Source organism: Lepidochelys olivacea, assembly GCF_965140295.1.
Source record: "Lepidochelys olivacea isolate rLepOli2 genome assembly, chromosome: 1".
Taxonomy (NCBI): Eukaryota; Metazoa; Chordata; order Testudines; family Cheloniidae; genus Lepidochelys; species Lepidochelys olivacea.
The window spans coordinates 15,328,034-15,354,555 of NC_140411.1; the positions used below are offsets into that span (position 1 = coordinate 15,328,034).

Sequence of the window (26,522 nt, forward strand, 5' to 3'; positions counted from 1 at the left end):
ACGAAAAGAACGGCTGACACTGGCCATTAGGCTCCTAGGATAAGCCCTAAAAGCCAATGTGATACCTGCATGAGTCTGTCTCCCATCAGCCAATATCAGCCACAGTACCTCAGCTGAAATCAGTGGCATTTCACCAGTGTAAGGGAGGGGAGCCTCAGACCCATTGGCTTCCCCTGCTCAACCACATATCAATTCTATCATGATCAAGTGAAATAAATGACGCAGATAGAAGTAACGTTTCAGTGCCTGACGGGCAACAGAAGATCCCATTCCAAGCAGTTCACCGTTTTTATTGGACGCCATAGGACGATACATGTTTCATGCAGGCGCTGTGTTTGTCCCAGCCGCCGCTCAGAATGAAGTGCTTCACTTCATGTAGGTGGGTCCTGGGCTAAGGTACTTGGTTCCTGGTCTGTAGCACCGGTGGCTTTATCGAGGGTCCTGCAAGCAGAAAAAGAGAGTCATTCCACAGCTGCTAGACTGAACCGGTGATCAAAGACCACAGAACATGCCCCCCCCGCCCGCCCGCCCTCGCCAGTTGGTATTGGCCTCACAGTGAATCACTGCATGGAGTGCATTCATTTATTATAAACCCAATAAATAGTTCCTACAATCACCATATCGACGATGGGACTGATTCTGCTCTCATTTAGGGACTGATCTAAAGCCCACTGAAGTCAATGGGTGTCTTTCCATATACTTCACTGGGCTTTGGGTCAGGCCCATGCACTGGTTTTACTACACCTGTGCCACTTCATTGACTTCAGCAGACTTGCTCTGGGTTTGGGCACAAACAGGATCAGTCCCAATGGGAAGCCACAAATCGGGGATGAAAAATGTTTGCCAATTGATTATAACCTGCATAGGCAGTCAAAGGGTGTCTCACTGTAAAATTCTACAACAAAGAAGCAGTGTCTTTCCCTCAAAGCGAGCCGTGACTGCCCTGTGACATAAGGGAGCTGTGTGCTATAAATTAAGGGGTGACTTGTCTGCCCTGAGCGTCTTAGGGACTCCTGAAGTGCTCAGATCCTGCTGGGTCATTAAAATGATTGGCTTTACCAAACAGCAGCTGCCTGAATAATACAGGCCAGGGTTTAGGGTAAGCAGATAGCAATGTGAAAAATCGGGACACTTTCTTTTGGGGGTGGGGAAATGGGGGTATAGTTGCATATGTAAGACAAAGGCCCTAATATTGGAACGGTCCCAATAATATCGGGACTTCTGCTCACCCTACCAGGATTCCACTCTGCCAACACCTTTCATATGTAAATTCAGCAATCCAAGGGAACTGACAGACATGGGTGGTGGGTGAAGCTTCCCCTGGGGGCTCGCTCTCTGTCCCCCACTCTGCCCCAGGCCCTTCCCCATCCCCACTCAGCCCCCCCCCACTGCTGCTCACCGCTTCCCTCCTCACCTCCCCACTCCTCTCAAGGCCCCCCCCCGCCCACCACTCGCTGCATACCTTCTCACCTCCCCACCCCTGCATGACCCCCCCCACCCGCCACTTCCCTCCTCACCCCCGTGAGACCCCCACCATCCACCAGTCATCGTGCTCCCTCCTCACCCCCCTACCCCTGCAAGACCTCCCTGCCCACCACGTCCCTCCTCACTCTTCCAGCCCCACAAGACCCCCACCATCCACCTCTTGTCTTCTTCCCTCCTCACCCTCTATCCCACAAGACACTCCCCGCTAGCTGTGTACCTCCTCACCCCCCAGTCCCCACAGGGGATGGGGTGGAGGAGAGGAGGGATGTGGCGAGCAGCAGCAACCTCTGGAGAGGGGGTGGGTGGAGTGAAGGAGAGGAGAGACAGACTCACAAAGCAGCGGTGGGCGGTGGGGGCCTCAGGGCAGGGTGGAGCAGGGAGGGGAAGAGGCAGAGTGCAGGCAGGGCCACTATGGGCCAAGCATCTGGCAGCGGGTCAGAGGACGCTTAGCCTCCCCTGGCCTATTATACCCACCGCCCATGATGACAGATTCTGTTGGGTTTTTGGGGGGGGGGGACTCAGATGTTGGGCATCGGTATTGATTAGCGCTCCACAGGGCCAGCGGGTTCCATAGGAGTCGATGCTGATGTAACCAGCTGAGGCGCTGGGTCCTTGTGCTAAGGAGGACAGTCCATGGGGACCATAGTAGGAGGTGCTACATGCCTGAGGTCAGCGCAGGTAGCAAGTGGAAGCAGGAGGGGAGAGGATCCTGGAATCAGGGAGGATGGTGGGGGAACAAGCTGAGGGAGATCAGGGCAGGAGGCAGATTGGCCCCTGGAGGGGAAAGAAGGAGGTCTGCGGGTTTGGCGTGCAACAGGTGAGAGCTGGAAGGAGAGGATCTATGGGGTCAGGAAGGGCAATGGATGGGATCCATGTTGGTCAGGAAGGAAATGGAAGGGGGATTTCTGGGGCTGGGGAGGAGTATGGGAAGGGAGAGATGGGTGGGAAGGGCTCTCTGAGGTCACAGAGGCAGAACGGAGATGCGGGCGGAATCCAGGCCAGATTTTAAATGGCTGCTGGCGGCCATTTGAAATATCTGGGAACTGCGTTGCCCTTTTCAATGAGACTCATACGCAGGCCCTGGCCATATGTACAGACCGATGATAGTTGGGGATTAAAAGGCAGGGTGGATTTTGTGGCCAGCGCCCTGCCCATGTGCGTGTAGGTACAGTAGTGTCTGCCCATCTGATTGAATCCAGTGCAATCCTGGTTTGCAGCCAGAGAGCACAACTTTCCCTGCAAGAGGCTATATGCCAGTTCAGGCTAGAGCCTGGACTGGGAGCTGCTCAGCTAGGGACAATCTCGCTCATGTGTCCAGGGTTTACCTGACCTCCACACTTGCAGCAGGGTGGATTTTTCTGCCGGAACATATTGGCAGGGGGCCTGTGGGCACTTCCCCACCCCACGGAGCAGTCATGGAGCAGGGAGTAAGCTGGTAACACAACTGGCTTTCTGCAGAGGCCAGGGGTGCGCGGTGAGAGAGCTGAGAGCTGGCCATAACTTGGAAGGGGGGGACCCCAAGAAGGAGGTGAGCCCAACACTTAAGGACAGTGGAGTCAGTGGGAGTGTCAGGCCTACGGCAGCGCCCCACCTGGACCAGTCAGGTTAGGGCGCTGCACTGAGTGCCTTGGGGCATATTTACACTGCATCTAGGAGTCAGCCTCCCAGCCTGGGTCCACAGACTCCTGTTAATGTGCTAAAAATAGCTGTGTAGACACAGTGGCTTATGCTGGGGCTCTGAAGCCAAGGGTGGGGTTCAGAGCCTGAGCTCCAGCCCAAGGTGCACCATCAAAGCAATGTCTACACAGCGAATTTGAAGGTGCTCGCATGAGTCTGTGAACCCAGGCTCTAAGGCTTTCTCCAAGATGCAGTGTAGACATAACCTTGGAGGCCAAAGTCCTCTTGGCATAGAACAGGAACAGCAATGCAAGTTCCCCTGCATCACCCTGTGCAAATATCATCCAGCAACACATGGGCAGGCTATTCATCTGTATTTAATCTGGACAGTCCTCTTTTTGGGTGGTTTGTCCCTTGTCTGGTACTGAGACAAAACCAGACCTGGTTTTGTCCAGTATCAGATGGGGATGCCATTTTGAAGAGGCCATGTTGGCCGGGGGTGGAGGAGCGCAGTCTTCAAAATGGTGTACTCTCTGTGTGGCGTGACCTCGTACACACCGTGGATGTGAAGGCAGGTCAGCCGGGGCAGGCCTCCGCCATTCCCAGCAGTACCAGAATGCTCAGTATTCTGGGAATGTGTCAGCAGACACCCTAGCAAACCACACTAGGGCTGAGAGGGCCTTTCAGTCTCCATGCAGCACTCGTGCTATGAACAGTTCTCCCCTAGGAGCTGAGCTGAGACCACCAGCTTCTTTCATGTAAGCCACTGAATGGCCATGAGATGGGCATGTCCCAGCAGGCTATGCACCAGCCTCCTAGATGAGAAAAGGTCCACCAGGCCCCCACCTCCCCCTTCTTTGGCATCCTTCATGAGAAACTGAAATAAGAATAATGGTGTGATAGTCATTTCAAATAAAGCTGATTCACAACAGGCAATAAAATGGGGGAGGGGGAGGCTGCATTAATTCCTTGCGAAATCCCTACTCAAGGAAGGACACAAGAAAGAAAACATCCCCCACAACCCCTACGTTGTCCAGCACACGCAAAACAACCAACTGGATCATGTTCAGTGGACCTGGACAAAGTGAGTCAGGAAGGTGAACTATCTACCCTCAGAACAAGGGGTGGTTTGAAAGAAAAGTGAGTCAGGAAGGTGAACTATCTACCCTCAGAACAAGGGGTGGTTTGAAAGAAAAGCCAGATCCTGAAATAAAACTGTCTCAATTTATAGACTGTGTGTTAAAAATTCCTGTTGTCTCAGCCAGGCGAGGCACTTATCTGAAGTTCTTTGCACTCTCACGGACCGTCTGTGACAACGTATCATCCAACAAAACTGGGGTCTCGCCAAGCTTGCAGCAGAAATTAATGATGTGCTATGACAAGGTGACAGATCGGTGCCCTAAGGACGGGATGGATGCTAGGCAGCAGCTCATAACTCTGGTTGCAGGCAGCTTGGGAAAGAGATCTGGCAAGAAATGCAGGGGTTTAGTAGTGAATTATCAGGTGTCTTAACAACCGGCCAGCATTTAACAGCTTTAAACAACAGACTGAGATACTGTATGTCATGCACAGAACCCCTCGTGTGCTAACAGGAGGCTGTGGCCCCAGGCGGGGAGGCTGGCTCCCAGTTGCAGTGTAGACATGCCCCAAGGCACTCAGTGCAGCGCCCTAAACTGACTGGGCTTGATGGAGAGGTGCTGTGGGCCTAAAGGGCCCACTGACTCCATTGTCCATAGGCATTGGGCTCCCCTCCTTCCAAGTTATGGAACCCAGAGATGGGAGCCCACCTCCTCCTGATTCTTCTCCCTTACATCACCACTACGCTGGTGTCACACCAGTGAGCTCAGTGGCACGCCTCATCCTGGTTTGCACTGGTGTAAATGTGTTTAGAATGGGCATAGCTCCATTAAAAACAGTGGGCCAGATCCAGCGCTATGCGTTGGGCATGAACCTAGGAGGCAAAGGACCTAGCTTCTCATCCTAGCTCTGATGCTGACTCACTTAGGGAAAGTCAATTAACCATTTGGTGCCTCAGTGTATTAGGGATATGAGATTTCGCCACCTTTGTGAAGTACTTCGAGAGCTTTGGATGAAAAAGAGCTAGATGCAAACTACTATGATTTGTAACTAAGGTTCATCTTTGGTAAACAAGGACTGAGCTGCTAAGAATTCATAATAAGGAGAAGTGCTGGTACCCAGCACTTGCCAGAAGAAGAACCAGGGACCATGCATGTTCTTGTTCCATTTGGGCACTGGAGTTTTTGTTCCTAGCTTCTTCATTTCTGTACATTGGTTTATCCTAAGGGCCTGATCCTCAGCTGGTGGCAGTGGGCATAGCTCCACTCCACTTACACCAGCTGAAGATCTGCCCCTGAATTGCATGTCATTCATTTGCCTAGATGCCTGCTCTGCTCATGTCATCATGAACCCGGGGCTAGATTCATAACAATGACTTAGCCACATAATGCCTAGGTATCCTGCTGTCCAGTGGAACCCTCAGCCCCACATTATGCACCCAGGCTCCCCCTGGGCACAGTGAGGCACTGAAGAAAGGGACTCACAGAAGGCAGGATGCTGAGTAGGGAGCCACCAATGACAGGCAGTAGGAAATGTCAAAGAGGAGGTGGGAGGCAGCACGCATACAAGCCAGCCCATTGTAGCCACCGCCCTGTGTTAGTCACTCACTGGGGAGGCAGAAGACTCGGGTTTAAGTCCCTGAACTAAATCAGGGATTCAGACCTGGATATCCCACGCCCCAGATGAGTGCCGTCACCCGGACAGACATACTCCAGCCATCCCCCTACATGCCTGCTCCTGGCTGTGTGTGCAGGTGAGGTATGTTCTGAGCACCCCGACCAGGTCATGGCCCACAGACAAGATAAGTGGGGGAATGCCTAGTTTGATCATTTTTCCAGGGCTCAGGTGCGAACAAGGGCTCCCAGTAGTTTGGTGACAGCAGGACCTAGGCGGCTTTGTGCTTGCCCACCGGCAGAACTTTAAGCACCTAGGGCCTACAGCGTCAGCTGAGCGGTGGTTTGTAAATGTCAGTGACACCTAAATGTTGGCCTCAGGTGCCTTAAGAGGCAGTTAGGTGCCCACGTCCCTTTGTGAATCTAGCCCTTGGTCACCTTCCTCCTTCTCAATGAAGGATCCAATTTTGTGGCATCTGCCGTGTTAGTCACTTCCCCGCATGTGTGTTCTCTTTTCTAAGACACTGACGGATAGAGGCAGTGTGGTCTAGTGGACTGAGCATGAAGATGGGCACTCGTAAGTTCCTAGATTCAGCCAGAAGGGACCATTACGGCCATCGTGTCTGAGCTTCTGCCTGTCACAGACCAAAGAACTTCACCCAGTAAACTCTGCCCCAAGCCCATAACTTCTGGTTGAGCTAAATTCTAATTAAGTTAAATTGCAATCCCAGGTCTCCAAATGTCTTGCTGTGAAGCCTCAAGCGCATCACTTAGGCCTAGATCCCCAAGGTATTTAGACGCCTACCTCCTGTTAATTTCAGTGGGAGCTAGGCACTCAAATAGGTTTGAGGATCTAGGCCTTAGCCTCTCTGTGGCTCATATGTAGAATGCGGAGAGTAATACTATGCTTCCCTTGCGTCTTCTGAGAAGTGTGAGCATTAACTAGGTAATATTTCAAGTGCTTTGTAAATACAGAGCCTCACGCCTTTGCGTTGCACTGGTGGACTGAGCGCAGCACCAGACAGGTAAAGCATGAGGGTTGGGAGGTGTTAGATCCTGATACCCTGACTCACAGTGGATAGTCCATTATCCTGCTAGCAATCCCATTGATTTCAATGCAGAGTCATTTAGTACTCAGTGAGAGGAAGGGCATCAAGAAACTGGCCCTGTAGGAGCGCTATGATCAGAACTAAGGGGAACAGCTCTGTCCTTCATAGTGGCCTGGCTCTCGCCACACATCTCTGCCTTCTCTCCCCTTCGAGCCTTCCAGCTCCCTCATGCGCCTCATGCCATACATTGTCTCTGGCTTGCTCGCATGCCTGTAGCTGGCACTGTGTTATGATGTCACACACTAGTACATTTCCTGAAGGAAGCCTTTTCAGTGGTGACTGGCTGGCTCCCATTGTTCCTCATCCAGTCTTTTACTAACATGCTGCTCTTTCTCTGTGGCTAACTGCACCCAGTGATCCCATTGTACACAATGGCAGGTCTCCCGCTGGAGGTCATTAGGAGCAGAGTGTGGTGATGGGTAGCAGTTCAGTGAGTGCATATACCCATTGCTACCCCTACCCTCCTTATAGAATATTTTGTGGTGGGATGCTGTAGGAACTGAGAAGCAAGGATCGAGCTGTGACTCTGTCGGTCTCAATGCAGTCCCTGCTCTGCCCCTCACAAGGGCAGGCCAAAGATGAGCAGTGCAAACCAGAACCATCAGGCTGTCATCCAGACTCAGGCTACAAGCAGCCCTGTTGAAATCCACCCTTGAAACGTCTCCTGCTGCTGATCCAGCCGCTGCAGCTTCCTCTGGAAAAGACGGCTGCTTTGATGTCCACGGATGCAGCTTTTGATGTGGCTCCCGCTGCTTTCTCTGTTCTGCTAGGAAAGGCTGATGCGTGGGCATCTGCTGCTGTTGTGGCTTCTGCAGCTTTCTCTGGGCTACGCGAGCTCTTTCCCAGCCTCCACAGCTCACATGGCTGCCCCGTCCCATGAAAATCCAGGAGCTCCAACGAATTCCTCCGCGCGGAGCCCCCGCCCCCCCACGTTCTGCCAGCAGCACCAGGGCCGCAAAGGCAGAAGGTCACGTGACAGCGCTGAGGTGTGCAGAAGGCACAGGGCCGAGTGGGGTCCCCCGCTGCCATCAGCCAGGGGTGTGGGAGGGAGCAGAACCACAAGCTCAGCAATCCCAAAAGGCTGCTACGATAGGCCAGGTAACCAGGCCAGACAGACCGCGCTCTGGCAGACGGGGGTGCCGAAGCTGCACACCCGACAGAGAGGGAAGTGGGGCCCTGGAGGGGTGAGGTATCATTGTTTATTCTCACCAGTTACATAGCGACGGACGTCTAAGCTCAGGGAAGCCCCGACGAGCTGACGCTGCACAAGAGAGCAGACAAGGCACGAGACAGGCGCTCGGGGAGGGTGTGGGGACGGTGGAGGGATTCCTGTCAGAGGCAGGTTTTCAGGAGGGCTTGGAAGGAGAAGGCGCTTAGTGGACGGGAAGCAGGAGAGGTTTAAGGGTGTGGGAGGGGCTGCACGACCACACCCTGCCAAAACGACGGAGAGTGAAGAATGCGGAGGGGAATGAGAGAGGCGCACAGAGAGCAAAAGGGGAAGCAGCGTGCAATGACAAAGGTAGAGGAGGTGGTGGTGACCTTTCTCCTCTCTGAAGGGTGGCTGAGCCACAGTCTGCCCCAAGAGGGTCCCGGGGTACCTAGGCTTGTCCCAGTGAGAGGAGGCTTCCACAGACAGGCAGCTAGCAGGACTGGGGATTCAGGTGCCGCGTGAGCAGCTTCTCGCCGCGCAGCAGACGGCAGCACTGAAAGCAGCTTCGAAACAGCACATGCACAGCCCTGTCCTGATCTGCAGCCGCCTCTCCCTGCCCTTCCCGCAACACCTGCTGCTGAGATGGAAAAGCCCAGGGCAAAGCCTGGCCTTTTGGGGTGACGTCAGCTCCCAGGACGTACATGGCCCTGTCAGCTCAGTAAGGAACCCTTACTGAGTTTCAGTGTATGGGCAAGGGGCCTACCCTAACAGAATGGAGCAAGGCAACCCACGCATCCCATGCAACAGTGTCTTGCTGGCCAAGGAAGATGTGAAGAAAGGCCACTACTACAGCAGACAATTTGCTTTAAAAGCCGATGAGGGTGGGAGATCATGGGGTATCATGATGACAACAAAGTAGTTTCAAATCTCAACAAATGTTTATTGGAAATGAATTTTCTCTTTGCTGGCAAACATTCCTTCCAGCTGTTGCTTACATTTACTTTGCCTTCTTAGCCACTGTCTTCTGAGAGCACGGACATCTCCATCCTGTAGCTCGCTTTATGCAGCAGCCTCTCCGTAGAGCAAGCTGGCATTCGAGACACCCAAAGATCCTTTCAATCCATGCACAGATTTGTCATGAGCCTCACATGTCCTCCATTCTGACATTCATTGGGTAGGTAGCTTTTCAAAAGGCAGCCTGAAACAGAAATCCATGTTGTTTACACGGAATCTCCACACTTCACCATGAGCCACCAGTCATCAAATATCAGGGGTTTATTACCCCTGCCTGCAAACTTTACTCGTGTGAGTAATCCTAGTAATTTCAATAGATTTACTCACATGAGTAAGGATCTGTATGATTGGGCCCTTAAACCCACAGTTAAATCAGACTTACCAAGTAGCTACTGCAGATAGGTGGCCAAGATCTGGCCAAGATCTGGTTTGGAAGATGGAAGCACCAGGGTATTTTGCTACAGCACTGGGGATAATATTCTTAGCACTCAATGCTAGCATATATTCAAGTCCACACTTAGAGAAACATTTCTTGTTCCAGTATAGTTCTTTAGTTTCTGATGCTGCAGTTGTTGAAAGAAGAACACAATTATTTCTAGACATTGGGAAACACCAGCAATGACAGAGACTTCTGCCTTGACATTCCTGTTCTCTTTGGCAGTGGCAGATGGCCCAGTATATCCTAATGCCTACAATATTGACACACAAAAGACAGGACTCATCTCTGCGGGTAGCGCATCAACCAGTGAGATATATTCTTGACTTACTTGGACTTTAACAGTCAGGAATTGGGACTGATTAGTTTAAAAATTTGAGATTTTCGAAGATTATCTGGAGATTTAGACACACAACTTGGAATATCTCAATCCAAAGCCACGTCTTAGCCAGCCAGGCAACCTAAAAATAGCCAATTGTGAAGGGAAATCTAGTGTATTTTGTCAGATTTAACCATTTTTTGACTGGCCAGCTACTGGTAGCTCAAGCCAACCTCAAATATTCGGTTTCTGAGGGTGTAGTGAAGTAAAGTTGACCGTTGGTTGTTTTAATTTATACATTTCAATTCTTTTAAATCTTTTCTCCCCTAAATTCATATCCAACACTGTGCTCATTCTGGTGTGTCTCTCCACATTTTAAGTGATCTACAAAGCATAACATCCCTTTTTAAATAATGCTTGTCCTCAAAGCTTTGTACTGATAGTCCCACAACACCCCTCTGAGACAGATGAATTGTGTCAGTAAGTGACTTGCTCCATGCTACACAGTGAGTCAGAGGCAGACCTGTGATTAGCCCCCCAAGAGTTCCTGGTGTCTAAGCCTATCTTTCATTCATTAGGCCACACAGTCTCTTCAAAATGTATTATTCACATATATGTAGCGCTTGAAATTCACAGCTAATTCTAAATCACGTTTTCCAGCACTGCGCATGGGGGTTTCCTGCAGGTTCTTGTTGGAATGCTAAGCAGAGGTGCTCAGTGATTCCATGGTAGGTCAGATCCGGGTGCATAAATACTGGATGTATGAAAACAATTCTGATGAGCTCCCACAATTACAAACACACACATCCAAATTGCGTACTCTTAATGACACACATTTTCCCTATCTACCCGATCTAGCTGAGTGCAAACACACCTCTGGAAATTAGAGCTGTGGCTGAGACACCCTTAGAGCAGCTGAAATGTTTTACGGCTGTATGGTTGTCATTGACAAAGCCCTGGCTGGGATGATTTAACTGGGAATTGGTCCTGCTTTGAGCAGGGGGTTGGACTAGATGACCTTCTGGGGTCCCTTCCAACCCCGATATTCTATGATTCTATGATTCTATGCTTGACCACAGGTTGGTACGTGTGTGTCTCTGAGAAGTTGCTGAGGCTAGAACAGGGTGTTGTTTTCAGCACTTGATGGAAATGGATATATATTTAGCAGATTGTTTGTAGACTAGGCATGGGTGTGAAATCTGGTAGGACATACGGTATAATGTCATTTTTTTTTTACATGGGCCAGTTTCTCAGCTGGACTGAATGGGCATAGTGCCACTGAAGTCAATAGTGCTATGCCAACAGACAACAGCCACAAATCTGGCCCAAGGACAGAAGATTTTCTCCAGTTGAGGATCTGGCCCAGTGTGTTAATGTAGCATTCATTAAATGAGAATAGAGGTAATATTCAAAGCAGAAGCTTGCAGATCTGGATGAAAAAAGCTGAATTAAGTTCTCTGGCTGTTCATAACTTGAAGCCAAAATATCACCCCTTCCCCCTCTACCCTTCATCTTTTTTCCCAGCTAGGAATCACATTTACATTACTATCTACACCAATACTTTGCATTTACACAGAAACTTTCATCCAAGGTGCTCAAAGTGCTTCATACTCAGTTAATTAAGCCCCTGAAGAACATCTTGGTGGTTGGGTATTATTAGCTTTAGATGGGTAAACTGAGGCACAAATAAATTAATCTGTGACTTGTCCCAATCAGTGGCACACAGAAACAGAACTCAGGAGTCCTGGATTCCAATCCACTGCTCAAAATAAGACCATTCTTCCTCCCTCATGTAGCCAATATAGTACATGTTCCAACATGTATTTTTAACCCTTTGTCACCTAATTACCACTGAAAAAAAAGTCAAGCAAAACAAATGCACTATTTTCCCAGCACGGATTTTATGGACCCTGGTCAAAAAATTGTTTGGCTTCATATAGACTGCCTGTGTAAGCCCCCTGCTGCTGGTCATCTATGCATATGGACCAGCTTGTGAATGGGCACCAACTCTTCCTAACACCTGGATATGACTGTTGGCAAGATAGGATGCAAGCGCTGGTGTTGAGAGTAGGATTCTGAGTTTCCTGGCTTGTGGTTGAGAATGTGCCATTGTTAGTTCACCGCTGGGTAGCTTTCATTTTATATGATCATGTCAGAGAACCCTGAGCGTAAGTTTCTGCACTCAAGGCCTGATCCAAAATCCATTGAGGGCAATGGAAAGACTCCCAATTGACTTCAATGGGCTTTAAGTGGCTTTATCGGAATGCCAGGTATGAGTGCTAATAACTCAGCCATCATGCTCTTGGCAGGAGCTCCTCTCCTCCTCCGCATGGGCCATGTTTCTGTGGCCTGGCTGACTGTGATCCGAACAGCAGCAAGGCGCAGAGAATCTTGCCCAGTAACCTCCTGCACGCAGGGGCACGGAGCAGGAGACCTCTGTTCAACACGGCACCGATTAGAAATAAAATCCAAACTACCTGCTTCGTTCACATGACTTCACTGTCCATCTTCATCTCTGCCAATGTTTAGCCCTCAGTTCATGCTTATGTGATTTTAGCAGCCATCTGAAGAGAGCCAGATTGCAGCCTCTCACTGTTATCTCTGCAATATGAAACTCAGCATGGCTCTCCCAATGTAAAACATTGGAAAAGGTGCTTCCTTCACTTACTCAGTTGTGCTTCTTAGCGAGAAAACAAGATCAAGAAGGTGGTATTCGTCTTCAGCATTTATTTATCATTGGGGGAAAAAAACCCTTTGAGCAAGCAAAGATCACAAGCACGTCACAATCAATTGGCTATACATTAATCTTTTTGTTTCATCATTCTCATACTAACAGCAAGAATGAAGTAGCACCAAGAGGTGGTGTGCTCAACACATTACAGAGACAATTTGTGATATGCAACCAAAGCCAGGCCACAAAATAGTAATTAGACACTTCCTAACTGCCTCGAAAAGGCAAGAGTACATGGGAGTCATGTATTTACACCAGAAACATTGCAGATGAGGAAGCGGATGATGGATTTGCAAAGCAGTCAGAAAAAGAAGCCTGTTGGCATTTAGCACCATCTTGCAAAAGGGAGTGACAGCACAATAAGAAGACATAGTGAAAATAAGAAAGCAGGTGGTCAAAACCATAGCAATTCTCACAAGGATAAAGCAAGCACTTTTTAACCAGGAAAGCAAAACATATGATAAGTTGGTAATGAAGTATAACTGCCTTTGTGGCAGTTGGAAACCCAAAATCAGAGAATAAATTCTTGCCAAATTAAAGCCACAAGCTTAGCATCCAAAGTGGACTTGAATGAGCAAAGATTTCATCTCCTTTCTGATCAATGTTAAATTCACTCTGTGGATATTATGTCGGAGCAATGAGAAAGCAGGTGGAGGGCTATACACTGTCCTGAATCCAGGCACACAGCTGACATTGGTAGGAGTTCCATCACAAACTAAGGCAAGATGAGGCCCCTAGGACCAAATTCTGTGCTGAGACATGCCGCACGTAACCCAGCTGACATCAGTGGGCTAGCATGGAGTGCAACTCAACGAAGAGTTTGACCTTAAGACCTGATTTTATTATATCTCCTAATACTAATCCCCGGGCCAAACTATGCACTTCAATGCATGCCTGGGGCCCTCAATAGTGTGCACATATAGGGACAAAATTGGGCCTATCCAAGGGACTTACTGCTAAATCTCTTAGGGCCCCATTTTAGTCCCATTAACTTCCAGTGGACTTGGCACTTAGTGACGCATTAATATGGATGCTAATGGGCAAAAATGAACGATCCTCTGCAATGAATGGATACAGTCTCTCTCCTGTGTGAGGGAGCCAGTGTTTCTGGCTATTGTAAACTACTTTCACGCTTTAACTGCTCTAACGCTTCATCATCTTAACTGTTGCTATCCTCTACCTGAGATAAGGAGGTATGTTATGGAGGCCATGTCTACATTAGCACGTACATCAGCAAAGTCTTGTCGCTCAGGGGCGTGAAAAAAACACCTCCTGGAGCGACACAAGTTTTGCTGGCATAAGTGGCAAGACATTCTCCCACCGACATGACTACTGCCACTCGTTGAGCTGGTTTTATTGTGGCGACAGGAGAGCTCTTTCCTATTGGCATCCTGCAGCTACACAAGCGTTGTGACAGCAGCACGGCTGCATGGGTACAGCGGTGGCCCTGTCAGCTTGTCAGCGTAGGCACGGCCAGAGAAGTGTAACGGTGAAGGGAGGCATCCGTCAACAGGTCAAGCGTCACAGAGTCTTTGAGGCTCAGCTCTCTCCGAAAAGTTAACAAACATCCATTTTGATGCAAGGAACATGCGTTATCTTTCATGAGTTCAATGAAACCCTTTGCTGAGCTACTCTGCACTCGCAGACAGAACTGAGGTTTGCAGTTGCGCAACATCCATTCAATTTCTGAGCACTCGGAATAGTGATGACCATTATAGACAGTTCAGTGAGGTTCTCCATGAAGCATGCATGTCAAAAATGCATTACATTCGCAAACAGTTCCACAGTTTTACTTCCTGGAGGATTTCCCTGGTTTCCTCCTAAATATTGGAGGTATATGTATGTATATATATATTTTTTTTCCACATAAACATCCTGGTTAGTTTATACTACACAGTTCTAACACAGCTAAACTTGGAAATACACCACTGAATTCAGAACATTACACTTATTTATACTCAAAAGCTTTAGGCTGTTAGCACAAGGCAAACAGGACACATTACACAACACACTAAACTTTGCATGTATTCATTACTCGGGCCAACAAAGTTTGCTATTCCCATAGCATAGAACTTCCTTAATCTTTAGAAACCTTCTCTTACCCTTCCATTGTGGCACCCCTTTTAATTTTTCAGACATACCAAATGACAAACATTTAGATTCTGAAAACTGAAATCGCCACCTCCGGAAAAACAAACAAACCCTTGCAAGTATTTAACTGAAATCTAATATAATCTAGAAGCAAGATAGTCCTTTTTCCAATACCACTACAGCAATATGATCCTGGAGCTCTCACCTAACGTCATCCCAAGTTGCTTTTGCCTAGTGAAATTTGCAACTTGGATTGAGCTATAACAAAAAGGATTAACCAAGGCCAAACAGGAATGATTCCTACAGCTGCTCTGGGGGTTTATTACCCAGGTGGTTCAACATCTCCGTTTTGTTAAGCTAAAGCAATCCTGCAAGGTACTTAGCTCTCTTAGCTCCTGCTGAATCTGTGAACCGAATGCTGAGATCAGCACTCTGGGCCAGACTCACAGCTGGTGTAAATCAATATAGTTCCATCGATTTCAACAGAGCAATGCAATTGATACCAGCTGGGAAACAGGCCTTTGTTTACTGAGTCAGACTGACATTGGTGGGAATTTACCAGAGTAAGGACACAATAAACACTGAGTTGAGAGCTTGAGGATTTGGCCAAGTTGGAGGTTAGGGCTCCCAATAACTGAGTCATGGCTCCAATCGCACAATTATGAGCAACCATGACTTAACGTGCAGGTATATTTAAAACTATTGTGCTTGTGACAGTTTCCTAGCACTGTGTATGAAAATGCAATCAGAGCTAACAATGGTGACTTGCTCCATGCTACCCATAAAGAAGCCATGTCTGCAAATTGAATCCATTTCTGAAACCTCCTCCTACTCCTGTTGCACACAATATCCATCTGCATCTGAAAAACAAAGGAATCAGACCAAGATCCAAAACAAATCGGAAATCATAAAAAAGAAGCAGATCCTGGAAAATGACAGGGAGGAACAACCTGCAGAGTCTGACTTGAAGCCCATTCAGGAAATCTTTGCAACCAGCTGGACTCTCTCTGTGCCTTACTTCACTTTCCATTCTGCTGCAACACAGGGCCAGATCCTGAGCTGGTGTAAATGGGCATGGCCCATCTATACCAGCTGAAGATCTAGCCCAAAATCTTTCCTTACAAGGGATCTGAGCCTTCATCACTTCCTTGGGCCAAATGCCCATTGATGTCTCTGAGAACAATTCTGCTCTTAGTCCCAGTAGTGTGAGTCTGGAGTGACTCCACTGAGTTATGCCAGGTTTGCAGGGCCTGATCCTGCAAGATATTGAGCACCTCTCCTGTACTGTTGATGCCAATGGGAGAAGACAAAGCTCAGCACCTCCAAAGGACACTCAGCCTCATGAGATCAGCTCCTGGGAACAGAACTGAGCCCATTCCCTGCACCAGTGGAACAAATGGCAGCTTTACACCATCAAAGCACTGGAGGATCAGGCCCAAGGAAAGAGACAAGCCTTTTAATACATTCGCAGCACACAATTAATTGAAAACCTTTGTAATCCTACAATCCTCTGTGCATTCCACCCTCCTCATCCTCTCCCCATCATTCTGTGTAGATCTGTGTCGTACAGGCAAAGCCAAAAACCTGACCTCTGAAATGAGGATTCCTAATCCTCCTTGGAAATAAAACATAAAAGCTTCTAATACAATCAGAACAAAAGCAGATTAGAAGCCTCTAATTAATTTTGTGGCCTTTATTTAATAAAAGAAAAAAAAAGAGAGAGAAAAGTGCAGTGAAATTTACTCTTTAGCCTCAGCCAATTTATTGTTCATCTCTTTACTTTTCTCCTTGTCCTCTGGCTTTGTCCCACTGGAGCTCTCAGCACTCTTTTTCTTGGCAGCCCGGCCAGATGCAATCTGCTTGTCTTTGGCCTTTTTCAGTAGTTTATGGCTCGTCGTTGTCTTTTTTGGTTTGGAAGGCTGAACACTACGCTTCTCCACCTGGATGGACGTAACATACAAACCGCCAACACAGAAACACACAGGAAAAGGTAGAAAAATAGGATTTAGAGAGAGACATCATCAAAGAGATGGCAATTTGTATTTATTTATGTTTCGCATTTAAGAGCTTGTCTACACGGAGACTTTGATTTACACCCCAGTTTGCCACGCACTAAGCCTAGTCTACACTGCGGGGAGAGGGAGAGAATCGATCTAAGTTACACAACTTCAGCTACGTGACTAACGTAGCTGAAGTCAACCTACTTAGATCTACTTACCGTGGTGTCTTCACTGCGGTAAGTTGACTGCTGACACTCTCCTGTGGACTCCACCTGTGCCTCTTGCCTCGGTGGAGTACCGGAGTTGATGGGAGAGTGCTCAGTGGTCAATTTATCGCGTCTAGACTCGATGCGATAAATCGACCCCCCGCTGGATCGATCGCTGCCCATCGATCCAGCGGGTAATCTAGACAAGCCCTAAGTCTCTGTGTAGGCAAGCCCTAAGTCAAGTGTTGGGGCTAATGCTATTTAAGTACAAAGCGCCAGACTGTCCTGCACAAGGTATATTGACATATTGGCACTGAAGTAAATGAAGCTATGCTGATTAAAGCCAGCTGAATGTGTGGCCTGACTCTGAGCTCTCTAAGGAGTTCTATTCATTAGGAGACGTCATTCAGGGCCTTATTGTATTTGTTTAAGGATGCCGTCCAAGGTCTCATTCTAACGTCTCCATAATGCATGTGGCTATCGGGACACCACTGAGGAAAACAGCTGTCAGCGTTCAGCAACCTTGTGAACAATGGCTGCTAGGGTCAGCTTAGCAAAAGGGGCTTTTTGATGTGATATGTTGGACTCCCCAGGTTTTGAGTAAACACAGAAGGATGCAGGGATACTGGTCAGTCACTGGAGGCAGGGGGCACATTTTGTCACCCCCTTGACTGGCTGATTTGGGGAGTGGTCTTTGCAATCTCATTAGGCGTGGCCTTTCTTTGGGATCAGACAAGGGAAACGATGGCCCAGAACAAAGGGGAGGGGAAGAGTCACAGGATCCTCTGTTGGATGCTTTATAAGTTCCATTGTTTGGGGGGCTGCCAACGCGGGGTGGCGGGGTGGGCGTGCTCCTTGTTCCGCTCCTTTCTCAGGTTGATACAATGGAGGAAAAACACAATGGGATGCCTGGGGCTCATCTACTGCCAAAAGAAACAGCAGCACCAAGCGTGGACTTGGAATGATATCAGGGGAAGGTGCGAAGCAAAACCCTGGATCCAGCCCATTCTCTCTCCCAGACTTGGGGAGGTGGGGTGGGGTTCAGAATCCCACTGGAAGCAGAATTTCCCATCTGACCCCGTCTCTCTTTATATCGGGACCAAACAACACCTCGAAGAACTGCACAACCCCAAACTCTGGGATGAAGGAAAAAATCCAGACCCAAAATTGTACAGATCGGATCCATTTAAAGACCCATCCGTGGTTGCTGTAAATCAGTGTAACTCCACTGAAGTCAATGGAGCTACCTCCATTTACACCAACGGAGGATCTGGCCCTTAGCATGTTACTGGGGTGAAAGACAAGAAGGTAACGCATTTGTAGCTTTGTGTTTACCAAGTAATAATAGTCTACATTAGAGATCAGGGAAATGCGAACACAAAGAGATTGTCCTGGGGCCAGATTTTGCACCTGTTGTAATCCAGCATCCCACCTCTGACTTCAGTGCAGTTATATTGATCTACACCAGCTAAGGATTCAGCCCCACGCCTCTTACTGGGGTGTCAGAGAACGAGTCCTAATAGGGTCCCCTATTGAATAAGAAATGAATAAGCCATGGGAAGTGGAATGAAACTAAGCAGTGCTGTGAAGTCTTCATAGCTATGCCCTGCTGCAGACACGTGCTGGCCCTTGTCCCCTTACACTGTATTTCTCACCTTTGAAGATTCTTGGAAGGGCTCACTGTACAGGCTGCGTATCCTCCTGCGATCGATGAATTTGTTATCAGCTTGTACAGGCTTGCTGGGCTCCCCCTTGAATTGAGAGCTGTAACTGGTTTCGTGGCTCACTTTCTCGTCCGGGGGCTTGTATTGGGGCTTAGCTTTTATAAGCTTGACTCTGTTGACATCTACCCAAGGTCTGAATTCATTTCTAGGGTTCAAAAAAACACAAACAGGAGGCAGAAATTAAAACAACGGGAACATGGGTGGCTTGTGAAAACTAAACCAACCTTTCTTAGCAGACATCTCATTAGATGGCCCTTCCCCTTCTGTATATTTTGCATTCTGAAAACCCTATGCCATAGACATATGGGGCCAGATTTGACAGAACTCAGCATCCAACAGCTCCCGTTGGGCTTGATCCATTGCCCATTGCCAAAACTCCTACTCGGATCTGGCCTATTGAAACAAAAGTCGTTGCTGGGAGGCTGAAAATCTCACCATTTAATTTAGGTGTGTAAATAGCTGGGCCTTTAAAAATCTGGTCCCAGATGTGGGTGCTGAGCCCTTTTGAAAGTCTGGCCTGGCCTCAGTGCCTCTTAAACCTATATTGCTTCACCTATGCTCTGGAAAGCCCAAGGAGAGATTCCAGACTCTTGTATGCATTTATTCTTATGATGAAAATTTATATGTAAAGAGAGAGGAATGTGCAGGGTTACTGGATGTCACAGTAAACGTTTGGTTTCCCATCTCAGCACACGAGCTTTGTTATCAGCGAGTTTACCTGTAAGAGAACCAGCTAGGTGAGTGTCAAATGTAAAGAATCCAGTGTTTTCTACAATCACCACTCATCTAGGGATTGTATTGCGCCATTTGTACTATTTTGCACCACAACGTATACATTAAAGCCCTGGTTTAGCACATCCCTTTGACTGCACATCTGTCAATTATGTAAGGGTTTTTTAGGATTCGCCCAGATTGCAATAAGAACGGGAGGACTTGTGGCACCTTAGAGACTAACCAATTTATTTGAGCATAAGCTTTCGTGAGCTACAGCTCACTTCATCGTTTGTTAGTCTCTAAGGTGCCACAAGTACTCCCAGATTGCAATGTGTACCAGCACTGGTAGCTACATCTCTGCTTCTCCTCTTCATTAGCCCCTGAAGGCAAACACTAGAGCTAGTGGAAAATTTCCAGTCAAAACTTTTACTGGTGGGGAAATGGCTTTTTGGTCAATCAGAAATTTTTTAAAGACTCCATTTCTGTTTAAAATTTTCACGGATTTTGGGAGAAAAAAAGCAAACAAAAATTGTTTTGTTTTCACCAACCAAAACAACCCAACTTTTTCTACTAAAAAAAAATCCACAACCTGGAAAAATTTCAAACAACCTGTTGACAAAAATTTTTTTTTCACCAAAATTGTATTCAGGGAAAAAGGAGAAGCATTTCCTGACCAGCTGCATGAAACACAAAATCGGAATCCCATGCTACGACATTTCCTTACCTACAGATGAAATTCACTTTTGCTCAGGGAGCCAGCACAAGATCTGTGCATCAGTTATGTCCTAAGGGTTCAAGTAGGTGATGCGTTAACCCTCTGCATGGGGTGAATTTCATCCATATAGCACAGCACTGGTCTGTTTTTACAACGCTTGAAGGAAATTAAGCGCTGCATGCATGCATTTCTATCCCTCCTGCTGTGGCTGCAACGTCTCTGTGGGTGCTATGACCCATCTTTGACTCTGGTAAAAGCTCCCAGTTATTAGTCATTTAAATTTTAACAATACCTTTCACTTGAGGACCCATTTGGTCTTGTATTTACAAGCCTCTTGCTTCTGCTTCCTCACAGAATGTTCCTCTCTCTGCTTTCTTGCCTCTTCTCTCTGCCCATCTAGCCTTTGAACTTTTTACCTTTACTTAAAAAGAAAAGGAGTACTTGTGGCACCTTAGAGACTAACCAATTTATTTGAGCATGAGCTTTCGTGAGCTACAGCTCACTTCATCGGATGCATACCGTGGAAACTGCAGCAGACTTTATATACACACAGAGAATATGAAACAATACCTCCTCCCACCCCACTGTCCTGCTGGTAATAGCTTATCTAAAGTGATCATCAGGTTGGGCCATTTCCAGCACAAATCCAGGTTTTCTCACCCTCCACCTCCCCCACACAAATTCACTCTCCTGCTGGTGATAGCCCATCCAAAGTGACAACTCTTTACACAATGTGCATGATAATCAAGTTGGGCCATTTCCTGCACAAATCCAGGTTCAGTTTGGATGAGCTATTACCAGCAGGAGAGTGAGTTTGTGTGTGTATGGGGGTGGGGGGTGTGTGAGAAAACCTGGATTTGTGCTGGAAATGGCCCACCTTGATTATCATGCACATTGTAGGGAGAATGGTCACTTTGGATGAGCTATTGCCAGCAGGATAGTGAGTTTGTGTGTGTGGTTTTTGGGAGGGGGGTGAGGGGGTGAGAGAACCTGGATTTGTGCAGGAAATGGCCCAACTTGATTATCATGCACATTGTGTAAAGAGTTGTCACTTTGGATGGGCTATCACCAGCAGGAGAGTGAATTTGTGTGGGGGGGTGGAGGGTGAGAAAACCTGGATTTGTGCTGGAAATGGCCCAACCTGATGATCACTTTAGATAAGCTATTACCAGCAGGACAGTGGGGTGGGAGGAGGTATTGTTTCATATTCTCTGTGTGTATATAAAGTCTGCTGCAGTTTCCATGGTATGCATCCGATGAAGTGAGCTGTAGCTCACGAAAGCTCATGCTCAAATAAATTGGTTAGTCTCTAAGGTGCCACAAGTACTCCTTTTCTTTTTGCGAATACAGACTAACACGGCTGTTACTCTGTTACCTTTACTTAGTCACTGTTGGTGAAAGAGCCTTCTCCTCTGCAACTCCTACCAGTTGGAACAGCCTCCTTGTATCTCTACACCACCTCAACTCCCTATTTTATGGCAGATCTCAGCTAAAAACATTTATTTCCTTTGCCTCTACTTCTTCCTTTCTCTCCCGCTCTGTAATTATTTAATCCTTTCATTGTCTGGTGGATTAACTATGCCGACTGGAGAAGCTCTCTCCCATCGGCTTAGAGTGTCTTCCTGATAACCCTCTGCAGAGGTGTTAATTACCCACTTCATTTTAAGTGGTCTCCTACAGCATGTGTGAACCCCTTATGCTTAACAACCTGTCCTACTTTGTATTTATCTTCTCCACACCCGATGCAGTGCTCTGTGTAGCTCAAAAGCTTGTCCCTCCCACCAAAAGATGTGACCCACCTACTTTGTCTCCTGGGACCAACATGGCTCTAACAACTCTGCAAACTAGCTAGCAGTGTCAAAACATAAAGTGTAACAAGGTGTAAGCCTATTTGTGGCCAGCACTGAACAAATTAAAATGAAGCTCTTATTCAATAGCGTTTGTATGGCCAAGAGATGCTGCTTTCAAACAAAAATGGAGGCTTTGTTCAGAACAATACGCCCCCTTGTGGTATACTCTGGATGCATGGCATCTTTGTTGTGCTGTGTCAGCTGATCCTGGAACAATGAAACAGATTCAGCCTGGCAGCAAGTGGTTGTGACGCTGAATGCTCCTCCATTACTATTTAATATTTGCATTGCCCCAGAAGGCTGTGAGGCACCTTGCAAACAGGTAGGAGCACAAGATTCCTGTCCTGAGGAACTGACAGTCCAACAGCATGATGGAACCTGTGTTATGCTTCCACACAGAGGAGACAAAGGCATAAGATGTCTCCTCGCTTCTCAGCACCAGCTGCATGTATGGCTGGAGTGAGAAAACGGCCTCCACAAAGCTGCTACTCCACCCCCAGTACAGGGGGCTGGAAACTGGACAAGCAGGTCTGGGAAGTTGTCGGATCCTTGACCCCTCTCCCACAACCGGCACAGATGAACCGGCAGTATGGTAAAGTGCTGGTGCAGAGGACTTGCCCCTTGGACCACATGGGAGAGAGGAAGCAGGCTAATCATCACACATGGCCCCTTATACAGGGCTTGTGGCAAAGCCACCTCCTAGCCCCAAACAGGCAATATGAAAGAAAGGCTGGGCGTGGACTGCAGCAGTGAGCATGTGCAAGAGAGAATGGGCACGGTAAGCACAGCCTCGGTTAGCCCACCAGGTTTTGTTTCAGATTTTTTCCCTCCTTTAATTTTGCTGAGTTTGTTTTTAAGGAGGTATTTCTTTCGGTGAAAGGCAGGCAGGAGGCTGCCAAGGAGCTCGCTCCTGATTCGCCATCCAGCCCCAGGCACAGGTGAGGAAGATCTGAAAAGAACTAACTGAAAATCACTGAACTCCCCAGTATAAAAGCCGTGCCTGTGGAATTCAGTGACTACTAACGGGTCAAATCCCACACTCCAGCCTCCAGCAAAACTCCCACTGCCATTAACAGGCGTTTGACCAAGTAAGGACTGACCCAAAATATGCAACTGAGGACAACGATTAGCATGTCATTGTATGAAATCATACAGTACCTCTGACCCTGGGTAATATTCCACAGAGTGGTTAGTGAGCTATCTGACTTGACTCAGGCCCGGCGTATCCTATAGTCAACATCCATGAGAGTCAATGGCAGTCTTTTTTTACTGTCTTCAATGAGCTTTGGGTGAGGCCCCCATTCTGCATCCGATGAAGTGAGCTGTAGCTCATGAAAGCTTATGCTCAAATAAATTGGTTAGTCTCTAAGGTGCCACAAGTACTCCTTTTCATTCTGCAGGGAGACTCTACTGTTGGCCAGCTGGATTCATAGTGGTTCTTTTCACTCATATGTCAGATTTGATTCCCCCTCGGTCCAGGAGGGTTAATGGAGACTGCAGGTGAAGATGAAGCAAATAACCCACACGCACACACCTGTGAGATACTGGCTGAACCGGAGCTTAGCTCTGTGGCTGGCAGCCACCTGAGGAGATGCTCACTGAAAGTCAGGTAGGCATTGATTTCTCCCATCTCCGTCAGGTTTTGAAGCCAGCGCCTACAGGGGTCAGGTTTAACTGGTTCAGAGAGTGATACCATTTCAAGCTACAACCCACACGGCTTTCAGACAGGTTTATGTTTGCTCACAATGAGCTTAGGATGTCCAATTAATTCTGCACCCAAAGGGAGAGATCTTACTATCAGTTACGCTAGTGTTAATCTGGAGTGACTCCACTGACATGCATGGAGTCAGCATCTCCTAGATTTACATCAGTGTAACTGAGATGAGAACCTGGTGTCCCTTGGCTTTGATCACTTCAAACGTACCTGGAAGCAGATGCTACAAATGGAGCCTGCACATGTAACCCCTGGTTCATCGAATGTTACGGGTTTCCTCCCAGTGGCTGGTCCACAGGAGATAGGAGTCTGCTACAGCTAGCAGTGAAAGGAGTTCCTCCTTGGGTACGTCTAAACAGCAGCTGGAAGTGGGATTCCCAGCTTGAGCAGACACACATGGGCTAGCTCTGCTTGAGCTAGCCCCTAAGAGTAGCAGCATAGCCCTGGCATGTTGGGTGGCGGCTTGGGTGCGCCGCCCAAGTACAAGGCCATCCAAATCGCTGGGTGCGTCCTCGGGAGGCCTAGCCCGAGCTGCCATCTAGGATATGTATTTGTACCTGAGCTCGGGCTCACACCTCCCAGTCGCTGGGGAGACATACCCCTTCAGGCTCAGTGCTAAATGCCCCTGCTCTTAGTACGTCTCATTTTCGGTCCCTGGTGATTACTGTCATTGTACACCCTGTGCATAGTTCCAATCTATCCACTTTCTAGGGCTTCCCAACAGCATCTCCTCTATGCCAGCCCATGGTTCTCTCTGCTCTCGAGGCACACTTCAATTTCCCTTATACTCTGGTTGACGCTAACAAGATCCATCTGCCAGCATGAATCAACAGTGTTTATTCTGCATCTTTATGCAGGGTGGTAAAAAGGTCTTTACACGGGGTTCCACCCTTGATCTTAGCCTGGCTTAAGAGAGGAGCCCTGAATTCATATGCAAGGGCCTAGAAACTGTGACCCTGTTACAAACCTTTGCCCCAAAAATGTCAGCTTTGAGCAGACTCAGCCGATCTGTAAGTATACTCACTCCACCAGAGTTTGAGCAATAGAAACTGGATGTCACGTTATCCACTTTGTGTTGGGGAGTTAGAAAAATATTTTCATGACTACACAACAATGCACAAAATTATTTTTAGCAAAGATTTAGAACCTGGAATACGTTGGTTGTATTTGCTACCCACTCCTGCGTTCTACCTACCAGTAAACTGTTACTGTGTTTTTAAGTTCCAAACTGATGAAGGAAGGCTATGACACAATGAAGCCCTATTACTTATCACCTCGGCTTAGAAAACAGTGAACAGGATAGAATCCCTGTCTCCTATTCTATCCACCCAAAAATACATCGTCCAGATTCCTTCCTTACTGTGATCAGGCACTGTAGGGCAACCAGATTCTAACACTGAATCTACTTGGACAGCAGTGTTTGGGCTGCTAAGGTACCAAAGTGGTGGAACATATTTAGGAGCCCAGATGCTCAAATAAGATGATGGGAGCTGTACACAAAGAGATATATAGATTGATAAATCACTTATTAAGAAAAACATTTTGGTTAGGATAATATTAAGTGGCACTAGTCTGTTACTAAAAGGAAACTGCTTCTCATAGGTTAAATGCTACTGATAAAATTAGAGGAAAGGTGTGCAGCAGGGGACATAATAAATCAAAGCAGAAATTAAACCCAAATATGAGCATGCGCTGATAAAATGAGCATTCCCTTCGCTTCCATCACATCCACTTCTGCCTTGGCTCCAGGTTAAAAAGAAAGCACCTTCAATTATCTCCTTTTAACATGGAAACTGAAGTACATTTCCTGTCAGTCCGAGACAAACTCTGATGGCTGCAGACTGCACTAGTGCAGCATGTTTGGCAACTCCATTAGTGCAAATTTAAGAACCCTTTGCAAAATCCACTTAGCACGAACTAGGCGTGATAAATGTTTCTTCAGAAAAGTCTGGCCGGCACAAATTAAGGGCTACATCCTGCTGCTCGTACTCATGGGGAGTAGCTCCTTACTATTTGAGTAGCCCCATTCAGCTCAGTGCAACTAGTTGAGAAGCAAAGGACTACTCTATGTGAGTAAGGGTGGCAGAATCTGGCCCTAGACTCCTGATTTTACACATCAGATAAATTACAGAGGACAACACCACACTCATCTTAAAACGAGGGGACATAATGAAAGCATTTAAAATAATGAATGTAGAGAAGGTAGATTGGGAACTTCTGTTCTCCCATAACACATGGCAAGCAGACATTCAATTAAATTCAGTGGTGGGAAATGCAAAACCCATGATAAGAAATACGTTTTCACTCAACATGTGATTGAACCTCTGGAACTTTCTGCCACAAGAAGTCACCGAGGCCAAGGACTTAACAGAAAGGGACTGAACATTTATATGGACATCAAGAATGTCCAGAGTTGTTATAATTAATGACAACAATAATTTTGGAAGGGATAATAAACTTCATGCTGCATTGTGTGCTTTGGGTCTTAGCTAATCTCTAACTAGAGACCAGGATGAGAGCTATGTGTAGGAGGCAGATTACCCCACAACTCCCCACTGTCGGGTTCTTGCACCTTCCTCTGGTCATCTGGTGGCCGCCACTGTCAGAGACTGGATAGGATGGACCACAGGTCTGATCCAATCGGGTGATCCTACTCACACAAATCCAGTAGGACTGCTCAGGTGGGTCAGATAAGAGCTTTAGGACCAAAATGTGGTTAAGCTCAACTCTAGTGGCAAACATCCCATGGACATTAATGGCAAAAAAACAGGCCCCCGCGCATGCCTGCAAGCCAGTACGTGATCTGTTTATGTTAAAAATAAAGACCCCCTGGACTGTAGGTTATTACAAGATCAAATTTCTACATGCAGCCATACAAACGTCACAGATAATTTTTTAAATTGTACTATTGTTATTCGTATTACTTGGAGAAGCAGTTGGCTCAGGGAGTTCGTAAT

General features: G+C 47.5%; 1 protein-coding gene across 4 annotated transcripts in view; it reads right to left on the reverse strand.

The window, feature by feature from the left end:
- Window positions 1–232: 232 nt before the first annotated feature.
- MAP6 (microtubule associated protein 6) overlaps window positions 233–26,522 on the reverse strand; it is a 77,720-nt gene continuing 51,430 nt past the window's right edge. For 3 of the 4 annotated variants that reach the window (XM_084612277.1, XM_084612275.1, XM_084612276.1), the window contains exons 3-5: window positions 18,504–18,717; window positions 16,386–16,582; window positions 233–441 (exon numbers count right to left, since the gene is read on the reverse strand). In XM_084612277.1, the coding sequence (XP_084468403.1) occupies window positions 372–441; window positions 16,386–16,582; window positions 18,504–18,717 (481 nt within the window). In that variant the 3' untranslated portion in view covers window positions 233–371. The remainder of the gene's footprint in view (window positions 442–16,385; window positions 16,583–18,503; window positions 18,718–26,522) is intronic. The other variant, XM_084612278.1, reaches the window with a different exon arrangement.